At 40.5% G+C, this 11,895-nt stretch overlaps 1 protein-coding gene across 8 annotated transcripts in view; it reads left to right on the plus strand.

Annotated features, from left to right (window-relative positions):
* The window catches only part of LOC139976793 (uncharacterized), a 46,092-nt gene extending 36,155 nt beyond the window's left edge, over positions 1–9,937 (plus strand). Inside the window, exons 4-5 of one of the 8 annotated variants that reach the window (XR_011796258.1) lie at positions 4,806–5,656; positions 6,154–9,937. Coding sequence is in view for 2 of the 8 variants with exons in the window: in XM_071985578.1 (XP_071841679.1) it covers positions 4,478–5,551 (1,074 nt within the window). In the remaining 6 variants the exon portion in view is untranslated. Of the gene's footprint in view, positions 1–134 lie in introns of all 8 variants that reach the window. The other 7 variants (XR_011796261.1, XR_011796260.1, XR_011796259.1 and 4 more) reach the window with 7 other exon arrangements.
* The last annotated feature ends 1,958 nt before the right edge of the window (positions 9,938–11,895 follow it).

Raw genomic sequence — 11,895 nt, forward strand, 5'->3', positions numbered from 1 at the left:
GCGAACGAGTGTAAATATTTAGAGCCGAAACAAAACTGTGATTTGTCTCAGTGATGTTCAGATTTTTTTTTTTTTTTCGTTTCTGTGCTGATGTCCTGTTTAACCCGACCTTCTTCTTGTATTTGTTTTTGCAGTAGTTTTGTTTTGATGGGCTACCGCGGCTACTTAGCCGGGTTTCCGATGCGGCTTCCGCCTTTCTGTCTACCTGGGTCACGACCCCGTGCTACCGTGATTGTACCCTCCACTTGCACAACTGGTGCGCTTGAAATTAGAAAAGAAACAGGTGCTTGTTTTGGGACTCCTTATTGAGACGACGATGCGACAACACTTGTGAGTGATTTGTAGCCTACACCCAAGTAAAGAAAAAGAATGCAGGGTGTTGCACGGTAAGAGGTAACCATTTTGTTTTACTAAGTTCAGACTTAGGGAGCTCTGAATCCGAGGAGTAAATATACGCCAAGGTTTGGGAGTACTGTTGGATTGGCAATTTTAGGACCGGGATTTTGGACCCAAGAGCGAGTTCAGGGAGTCGAGGAATCGTACAGGCAGGCCTACTTAGGGGTAGCAGGGGGCAGTTCGACTTGTCGTGTGACAAGGAGGTTATCTGTTTAGCGAAGGCTATGTAAAGTGTTGTTGACAGGTCAATCTTATGCTCTTAATTCCCGTGTGATAGGGTGAGATAAAGAACGTCTTAGTGTACCGCCAGTGACGCACGAAGCTTCACCGGTTACGCAGGGAGTCGGTTACGCAGCTGAGATGAGAACCAGGAATGCGGAGGGTCAATCGTAACTATTTAGAACCAACCAACTGGGGTATCGTCTTTCCCTTTGCTCTGGTACGATTCCTTAGTTGTATAGGCTACGTTTCAGCTGGGTTTGTCGTCTTGGATCAAATCGCTAGGATAGGGCATCCACTAAAACATGATAACTTCTCCTGCGACTAGCAGTTAGATCTGCTAGGACGGATTGTGCTTCTCTTCATTCGTCATGAAGCGGAATCCCTCCGTCTGCGGAATAATGGGGTACTGCGTTGCCCTTACGCTATTTGAGTCCGTGGGGTCACTTCTGTATTCTCTAATGTCAATGGAAAAATGATACCCTGGGCTGTGAACATCGCTAAACGGGTTGGTAGCTCGAAGTGGTTACGTTTGACCCTCCAAATTCCTGGTTCTCATCTCGGCTTGAATTGTAAGGACATTGGTTGGAAGAACCAGATCAGATCCAACACTGGATCGATGGTCAGCATATTCGTCTATCAGCAGCCACTTTTACTCTGGATTCCATCTTCATGATTTGAGTGACCCCACGGGTCGGATATTTCCTCTCTATTGCATTGAGAGTCTATTAGTTAAAAGATACTTCACTCTAACCAAATTTAACGTCACATTGAGTCCGTCAGGATCTTCTAACTAATGGAATTACTCAGAGAACGCAAGTCTTAATAAGGACAGAATCTCACAGAAGATGAAAAAACAGAATCGTTAAATTTCACTGTCATACCTTAGTTGAGGCGTTTATTTTCAATGATAAGTTCAAGGCGAACACTGACTTATATAATAACATGCAAAAAGCAGATATTATTTTAAATGAAGATGAAGCTGCTTAGAATTGATGGGGCACTTGCGTAACCGGCGTTAACTCTTCGTGCGTCACCTTCTGTGCGTAACCTGCGAAGCTTCGTGCGTCAATGGCGTACCACTTAAAACAATACCGGCGGCATCACTGGCGTTACACTTGGCACGTAACCGGCGTAAACTCTTCGTGCGTCACTGTCTTTACAGTTGTTGCGTAACCGGCGTAATCTTTTCGTGCGTCACTGTCGTTACACTTGGTGCGTACTCGGCATAAACCCTGAGTGCGTCATTGGCGTTACACTATGTGCGTAAATGGTTACCCTTTACCGTGCAACACTCTGCTTTCTTCTTCTTTACTTGGGTGAAGGCTACTATTAACACACACGTATTGTCGCATCGTCGTCTCAATAAGGAGTCACGAAACAAGCACCTGTTTCTCTTCTACTTTCAAGCGCACCAGTTGGCAAGTAGAGATTTCTCTGAAATCACGGTAGCGCGGGGTCGTGATCCAGGCAGACAGAAAGGCGGGACGCCGCAAATGGAACCTGGGCTAGGTAGGTTGCCGCGTTCGCCAATCAAGACAACACTACTACTACAAAAAAGTGGTGTTAAACAGGATATCAGCACAGAAACAAAAACAGAATCTTAACATCAGTAAGTCAAAATCATGGGTTTTATTACGGCGCTTCACGACACCCTTACTAAAATGCGTCCCGTATTTTGGTTATCTCTCGTCTTTTTTCCTTCTTTTTTAAACCTTAAAACAAAATCTTTCTGTCTGCTGTCTAAATATACACCTTATATCCTTCTCCAGTAAATGGGAAAAAATGGGAATGTCAGCACACTGGTTGTCCTCTAAAACATCGTCCCGTCATCGTTGATTCAGTAACCATAACTACTTTCATCCTTATCAAAGCACAGGTCGTTGACCTCCTTCTCTGCTCTCTTGATTTCCTCCACGACCGAGGTTTCTGTCATGTCTTCAGGCTCAATGCATGGAGTCGAGGTGGTAAGTACCCCAATAGACAGGGACATCATTCTCGACCTGGCTACAGGGTTCGTCTACTGCGGCATCTCTCTCTTTTAAATTCGGTCGTGAAGTCTCTCTCTCTTCCTACGATCAGGGAGGACCTGACTTGGAGTGTTTGACTTGCAACTTGTCTGGGGCGGTGAACCCGGTTTATATGTCGATGGAGGTCCCCTTTCCTGTTAGTGACAAAAGACCAGTCTTCACACTGCCATCTCCTTCTCTGGTGTTTTTCTTTCGCATGCCTGCTAAGGGTTTCTGTCGCAACGAGCTGCAACCCACATTCTCGACATCGAAATTCCGTGGAAAAATTGATGAGGCCCTCTTAGGTCTGCGCTCAGACAACGTTTTACACAGGTTAAGTAAAATTTTACTTAATTTTCATGTCAAATAAGAACACTAAAAATTTAAGTAAAAATTACTTAACTGCTGGTTTGTAAACTTTTACACGTTTATTATGTAACGCAAATACAATACTGTTATGTAAAATTTTGCAAGAGAAGTTTACATAGCAACCGTTCAGTAAATATTTTCACAGGTTTTAAGGTAATTATTACCTAGTAATTAGGTAAACAATATATGGATCCATGTTTGAATCGCTCATAGCAGAAAGGTACATTTAACAGAGAACAAAAATCAATGACAACTCAAACCAATTCAGAATGTGCGATTTTAGCAATTAAACACCCTACTACTTTCCTATTCCAGAGCTTCATATATTATATCCCATTAAATGTAAAATGAACAATTTAGGCTATAAAAGTATTGTCTTGTGGAATTAAGTCAACTCAAACGTGCCAACATTTTCAATTGCTACAGTGCATCTTCTTGGTCTTTGTTGTTTGCGCATGCCTTAAGGTATTCCAGATTAAACACAAATAAACAACTCTTCCCAAAGTCAATTTCAAATAAGCAACAACTTTAGATATATGCTGATCCGTGGGATGAGAAAACGTGGAGTGCTGTCTATGATGACTGCTACACTGCAGTTACTGGGGTAGGGCATGTCTCTCGATGATCACAAATGACTGCTAGGGATGTGTTTTGCTTCCTCCAAACAGTAACACATATGACTGAGGTCTTTCTGAAATCTTTTGCAAATGGAATTCCAAGTTGATGCTTCTTAAGTAACAACAAAGAAAAAAAAAATCCCATCATAATGAAGTTGTGTTAAAACCTCCTAGGAGCATAAGCATTTATCTACATGTAACCTCACAAAATATTGAGATTCCTAAAGAAAATGCCCACAATTTAATCAGTTGTGATTCTAACTTCTTCAAGTACGTTTGAAACTACAAGCCAGATGGCCTATATTGACTCCTTGTCAATACAGGAACTTGCATTAAACATTCATCAGACAATGTAGGCAACTTTAACAACCAATGCATCATATTAACAATGCTTAAAACAATACTCACTCCCACTGTATGCAATTGTGTAGATTGCTTTGAATTATAACAGCTAGATCACTTCCATAATATAGCTAAATTATAGTTGGGCCTAGGCACAAGGTCACAGCCGAACATCTCAAATATGCCCCATGCACACACAAACACATAGCAAATATCTTAAATAGTATAGCCGAATCAGGAGATTTCCCAATTGAAATTAAACAAGGAATCCTAACTCCTATCCAAAAACCGGGAAAGACTAAAGGTCCACCAGAAAACTTAAGACCAGTAATTTTATTATTAACACTGAGGAAAATTCTTGCGGTTTGTGTGGCCAGGAGGATTCGTCCGTCAATTGATGAGCATATCCTCCCCATTACCCAAACTGCCTACACTTCAGGACGTTGCACAGCTGAACTTGTCTTCGCTTTTAAAGTGCTAGCAGAAAAAGCTATAACATCCATAGGTTACACTACAAATCTATTGATGCTAGATATGAGCAAGGCGTTCGACACAATTCAAAGAAGATCCTTGCTAACTGACCTAGAACAGGTTCTTGACAACGACGAACTTCACCTGATATCACTACTAATCGATAACGTCTCCTACACCGTCAAATTAGAGGGCAAACTAGGACTTCCTTTTAATACTAACATTGGTTCACCACAAGGAGATAGTGCAAGTGCACTATTTTTTGTAACTTATCTAGCCAACTCTATGAAATCAGATGATAATGATATCGATGCAGTTATCCTGCCATCGCAGTTAGTTGTTCATGATTACAGCACTACCACCACTAATTCTTTTTTCACAGTAGACCAACAATACGCTGATGATATCTCTTGGGCATCAACTGGTCAGCATATACTGCAAGACATCGAAAAACGAGTCTCTGACAAACTGGCAGTAAGAAATTTGAAAATCAATTGCACAAAAACTGAGAAATTTACAATCACAAGAACAGGAAATGACAGTTGGAAGAAATGTAAATATGTTGGAAGCTTGCTGGGGACCGAAGAAGACATTAACAGAAGAATTGGTATAACCAACGGTGCTTTCAACACACTGTCAAACATTTTTAAAAGCAAAAACATAAGCCGGAAAATTAAGCTTAGGATCTTTGAGACTTTATTAAAGAGTAATTTTTTGTACAATTGCGAACTGTGGGGCACAACGAAGGATCTCGATTGCAAAATTGACACTTTTCAAAGGAGACTACTTCGAAATATTCTCATCATTAGATGGACCAATAATAATTGGTTATCAAATGATGAGCTCTACAACGAAACCAACCAAACACCTTGGTCATCGATAGTCGCACATAGAAGATTGAGATTTTTCGGTCATGTAGCAAGACTCCAAGAGGACGCTCCAGCAAAGGTTGCTTTAAGAGAAGCACTGAGACATACTGCTAAACCAGTTGGAAGGCCCGTGACTACATTGCTTGGAAAAATAAAATCGCAATTCAAGGACATTAATATTAACAATTTCAAAGAAGCAATAAACCTTGCGCAAGATCGTGATACGTGGCGGAGGTTAATCACTGAGCATGTCGGATAGACGAGACTCAACTTACTACTACTACTACTAGGCCTAAAAGTATCACCAGTCCACATCAGCTTCGGCCTACTTGCTACAACTTACAAGCTAAATTGGCAATAAGTGGTAATTATATATTGCATACATGAATATATGTTTATCCTTTATTAAACATAGTACCAGCGTAACTAAAGGCCCATGCCGATGCTATTTAAAATGTTTTGCCTTGAAATCGCCTAAGTATACCGTACTAGTACTACTTAAAAAAGTGACTCGCAGGGTATACGAAGTTACGGTTAACGTACAATAGGAATATAATGCACTAGGTTACAATAAAGGCCTAGACCAAAGTCCTCCGTCCGTCCGAAGGATATTCCGTTTAAAATTACTTGTATGTAGGCTACACGGATTCGTTGACAATTATGAGTTGACTATGACAAACAGCAGCTAGCCTATTATATTAACTTATAGTATTACTTTAACGTTAGGTCTACGTAACGCAAGCGATTCAAATGCATTCGTCTACCCAACTTAGTCGTGGGTCTCTAAGCATATCTCGTTCTTGTCACGTTCACTTACATAATATCAAACATACCTTTGAATTTTTCAATCAATTCTTCCAGGCCCAGTCTCCTAACGTCATTTTCCATGCCGTTGTAGTTCGTAATCGCACACTGAGTACGTAACGGTATGCGGCTGGCACGTATGTATGGCCGTGGTAACTATAGTACATTTAGTAACGATAAATGTCGACAAGCTGGTACAAAGTAGTGTTGTATTATGTAAACTCTGCTTCCGTTTGGTTAACGCTTTGGTAAAAGTTACTCGCTATCATGTAAAATGACTTAGTAGATGTTTACAATAAGTTTGCGTAATCCTCAATGGCATGCATATGTATACTTTTACAGAATGCTGTGTAAAATTAACATAATTCCATGTACTTTTTTACAACCCGTGATTTACATAACATTATTTTACATATTGTTTTCTGTGTGTGATGCCCCCTCTGTCTGCTGTTCTGCTTTTGTATGTTGGAGCCATAACACGCAATCTGAAAGAACAAACAGAAAGACATCTATGCGTGAAAAGGAGCCGTTACATTTTATTGCCCCCCCCCCCTCCCTCACCCAACCACATCGGTCCGGTCGTGTTTGTGTTCATTTGGGTCTGGCCTATCGTCACACATGTCGTTGGAAAGATTACCTGCAGGCCGATCCTGAGACACACTACATTTGTTCGTGGCCGCCACCTCGCTGATACTGTTTTTGGAAGTATTATCCTCCGATTGCTCTTCTGCAACGCCCTCTCCATCATTTCCATCCTGAGGAAGGATGTTCTTTGCAGCAGTTGTCCACCGAGGTATGTTGGTTCTTTCGTATGTTAGCATACGATTGAAGTGTATAATTTTCAGTTTCTGTCTCGGACCAAACTTTAATCTATACAGGATGTCGTTGATCCTATTTACTATTTGAGCAGGGTCTTTCCATGATCTTCCCTTGCCCAGAGCAGGCTGGTACACCTATACAAGGTCTCCATCCGTGAATCTTTCCAGACTTGCTCTTCGATCTGCGAAATCTTTAAGCCGCTCGGCGTTAGTTTCCATGTGAGTACGATCAGCCTGAATAATCTTCTGTAACGATTGCCTTCAACCTTTGACGAATTTCGACTCCTTTTGGAAGGGGGGGGGGGGGGGAATACGATAGAGTGGTGTTCTCATCTGTCTTCCAAATGTAATCTCAGCCGGCCAGAATCCAGTGGTCTCGTGCAAGGCGGACTGAGTTGTAGACCATATTCAAGTAGGGCAGCCATCGATCCAATCACGTTGATCCGGAGCCAATACAACTACCAGCATTGATTCAAGTGTCCTATTAAACTACTTACTAAGCTACTAAGCCCTGGTGTCCTTTGCGGCTTCCCGCCTTTCTGTCTACCTAGGTCACGACCCCGCGCTACCGTGATTCTACCCTCCACTTGCACAACTGGTGCGCTTGAAATTAGAAAAGAAACAGGTGCTTGTTTTGGGACTCCTAATTGAGACGACGATGCGACAACACTTGTGTGTGATTTGTAGCCTACACCCAAGTAAAGAAAAAAGTAAACAGATGTAGTAATGTAGTAAAGTGAAATTTTGTTGTATGCACCCTATTTACATGTATTACGTAATATACTGCAATAGTCAGTTTGTAACGTTAGTTGTTTGCACGTGTAGTTTCTTCAGTTCTGTATACGTCGTTTTAATGGCAGCATCGTCCCTGCAGAGCTCCGGGGTTCGCCTCGTTATCCCTTTTAGTATTGTCATTTTTATTTATCTCTGGATCGTTAATTGTCAGAAATATCTATATCTTTACTGCCTGGAGTCCATAAAGAGATGTCACCCTTTTAAGAGGCAGGATGCCTCAGGTTTTGGATGGTTCGGCTTCTGGCTCGAAGCCACTGGTTTCCAAGATGGCGGACATATCATACTATATAGCGAGCTAGCGTTGATGGAGTCTCGATGTCCGCGAGCTTCTTTTCCCGTCCCGTAGAGTCTTCTTCTTCTTCCTTATCGCGAGCGAGCTGACTTCAGTGTAGTAAGAGTTTAATAAATATAAATTCTGTACGTACCCTTACTGTTATTTAATTGAATCGTAGTTGTAATTGTTGCCCCTCTGGCTAGGTTGTACTTCACTGTGTAAAGTACATTCGTTAGGTTGTGTATTTGGACCTTGGTTCTACGGGTTTATAGCGTGTCTTGTGTATCTTGAAGCACGTGTGTAGTATTGTGTACTATTATACTGTACTGTAACTTACAGTACCGGTTGGGTTTCAGTTTACCGAAAGTAATTGACAGTTCAGTTGTATTTAAAGATTATTTATTGTACCTGTATTTGAGTATTGTACTGCTCGCAGTGTAAAGAGTGTACGTATTTGTATTTTGAACATTATTGTTACTGTTGTAACAAAAGAGTTGTCTCAGAGTTTGTCCTTGAATATTAGCCATTTTGGATAGCTACAGAGGGACAAGTCTCTTGACAGTTTGTGGGTTCAGGAGGTGAAATGTCCTGCTGTCTAGGAACAGTTTAGGTGAAAAGGCCTATAATGTGTTGCAGCTGGCATGTGTTGCCCTTGGCTGACCATTACGAAGGTGTTAAAATTCCTCGCCTGTTGGCAAACGTTTATTATTCATATGCAGATTATTTCATTATGTTCATTTTACATTGTTCTTTGTACACTTTATACATTGTATACGAGTGCTATGTTGTATTAATATTACGTGGATTTAGTATTTATGGTACAGATAGATTTTTGTTATTCGATATGTCATAGATTGAGCATAGGTTCTGTGCATATTTTATAGGTTGAGTAAAGGTTTTTCCCCAGAGTCAGGATAGTTTTAATTAGGAGTAAAGAGCCATTTAAGTTTATTAAACCATTTGTTTATATGTATATTTTCATTTACCATTTTGTAGAGTTTTGCAATAAAATGTCAGCCGTTGTTTCAACGCAAGAACACTCTTGCATCCTCATTGATAACTTATGAGTTCGAAGCGAAGGACCCCTCCATCCAGCAATTTCCCCTGCCATTCCGCGGTTCGCTTCAATAACAAATTTGAAATTGAATTGATTTCATGCATTCTATAATTCATATGTTAATGCTGTAGAAATGGTCGCTTTAAGTAGCGATAGCTATGGCATAATAGTAACTTGAATTAGATTCGGATTTTCGGCTTAAAAAAAAGTTTTTTTTAGCACGATCTAAATTGGGGACACAACCTCTTCATTCTCTCTGCACAACTCATCACCATCTTTTGCTGGTGGTTCCTTCATATTCTTCTCCATATCCTCCCAATGTTGCTTATGTTGTTGTATGAGGTCTTTCAGCGAATTTTCTCACCTGCTTTCCTTTTCTTGTCTCTCTTTGTTCCTTCTGTTAGTTTTAAATTTAACGGGTGTTTCATCAGCATCACATGTGCTTGTGGATGATCTTGAGTCCAAGGTTGGCTCTTCTGGTGATAGTGACGGGGCAGGCGACACTACTTCACTTGTACTGTGAAAAAAGCCATTAAAGAAGCAAAGCAATTATTCCTTCTCACTTCAATAATCCCAATATTCAAAATCTCATTATTCCTTAAAAAAAATCGGGACTGACAACTCTCCTCAATACTTACCTTTTTCTTTACATTTCTGGCCACTGGGGAATCTTTTCGTTCCATTGCATATGACTATCGTGTAGGATACACCACAGTTGGTAATATTGTTGGTGAAGTTTGTAAGGTGATATGGAATCGGTTGTCAATCGTTTTCATGCCAGTTCCAAACACTAGTAGCAAATGGAAATTTATTGCAGCTAATTTTTGGCGAAGTGGCAGTTCCCACATTGTTTGGGTGGCAATAGATGGCAAACATATTGTTATGAAGGCGCCACCTAATTCCTAATTGTTGGTGATGAGGCGTTTCCACTGCATAAGCATATTCTCCGTCCTACCATGGGAGGTGTTGTCCGCACGATCAGCAAATTTTTAATATGAGATTGTCAAGAGCACGAAGGATTGTTGTTAACTGTTTCGGTATACTGGCTGCTCGGTGGAGAGTTTACCCAAACGAAAATTGCCGTTCGAGCAGAATGGGTGAGTGAACGACATTGTCAAGGCAACATGTGTTCTTCACAATCTTCAACAAAGAGATTCAACCACAGCTCAAATTACTGAACTAAAGAAACAATCTGAGGTAGAGACCATCCAATGCAGGGAAATATTTAAGGAGTATTTTTGCAATGTAGCTCCAGTTGAATGGCAAGAATCCCATGTGACTCGAGGTGTTTTCATGGCACGAAGCGTCAAACTAAAAACATACCCCAGCAGAATATGCCTACCTTCCAATTGAAGTCGAATCACCATACACTTCACCATCAAGAGATATCTCACCCCCAGATGGAACGTTGCTCTCAGTACTGTAGTAGAAAGAGATTAAGATGTTGCAAATGTGTTGTTCAACATATTGCTTCATTCGTACTAGTCCTTTTCAATAACACCACAAACTGAAACCTTTAAATATCAGATCATACCCCCCCCCCCAATTAACTGCAGTAATTACCGATATTTAAAGCCAAATTTATTTTTCCTTCAGCAAGCAAGCCCAAAATTTAATTTTGCCAGTATTTCAAATAGATCATTTCCAATTAATATATAGCCAGGATATGGACATTTGATGAGGATTGTTTAATTATCTCAGAAAGTTTACTGATTTTAAATTATTACTTATTTTCGTCAATAAACTGGTCAAGAAAAGACATCATCTCAAAATAGTTCCATTACTGTGCCCTTTTGGCAGCCTGTCCACTATTCTTTGTTTTAACTTTTCTGCGTTTCTTCATGTAAGTGTCCCGTTTGTTTCGCCACCTTTTCTTCCACTCCGATGCTGAAATGATAAAGGAAATACCCTAAATAAGCTCATAAGAAGTTTTATCAAAGTTTCTCTAGTGTATCATTATGCTAATTGATAAAGATGAAAAGAAATGAACAAGGACTGTAATTTTCCACATTTGCTTTTTCAATCCCTAAAATATGTAACTAAACACTACACAAATATCTGATAACTACAAAGCGACTGTACTTGAACATAATGACCAGTCTTAACTACATATGCCCTTACTTTATATATATACAGCATGTCCCTATATTCGTGTGTCGCCTAATTTCATGCACCCCGATGTTTGTTCTGTTTGCACCTAGGGAGGAAGGCCTATACTATAACTACATTAAACTGCAGTGTTTGTCTTGAGCAAATGATGACTCCTAATGTAACTATGTTTTATAACACCAAAATGGTCTTTTGTTATGCCACTAAGCATGTGGGACCTGGGCCTAAGCTTTGTTCTAAGGTCGGCTAAACCAGCACAGAAAATAACGATCATCAGCAATTACAATTTTGGAGAAAGCAAAGTACCATGCATGAAATTGGGGACCATAGGCGTTTTTAACAGTTATGTGAACTGCACTGATTAAATAATTACCTCCTTCGGTCAAAATAAACCGTTATTTTGTACAACATTTTGGAAAAGGACTCTGTCACGCCTGCATTGTATTTTAGCATTCCTTGTGGGTGGAAATTTCCACCGGGTAGCCTAGGCCTTTGCAAATTGTTCATTTCTTCTTTCGAGTAATGTATGCAAATTCTAGGAGGTGAACAATGGGGAGACGGGTTCTTCTCGGGTAGTGTATGTAGATCCAAGCAAGTACATAATGGGAAACGGGTCCATCGGAATTCGTAGATTGTGCTTTGGCGGGTAAGGGCAGGGGTCAACCTAAGGTCGCTATATAAGGATTGAGGTGTGGTTGGATGAGGCATTCTGTGTGAGTCTCACCACCGTCCGGTCTTCGCCGTCT

The sequence above is a fragment of the Apostichopus japonicus genome, chromosome 12 (genome assembly GCF_037975245.1).
Source record: "Apostichopus japonicus isolate 1M-3 chromosome 12, ASM3797524v1, whole genome shotgun sequence".
In the NCBI taxonomy this organism is placed as follows: Eukaryota; Metazoa; Echinodermata; class Holothuroidea; order Aspidochirotida; family Stichopodidae; genus Apostichopus; species Apostichopus japonicus.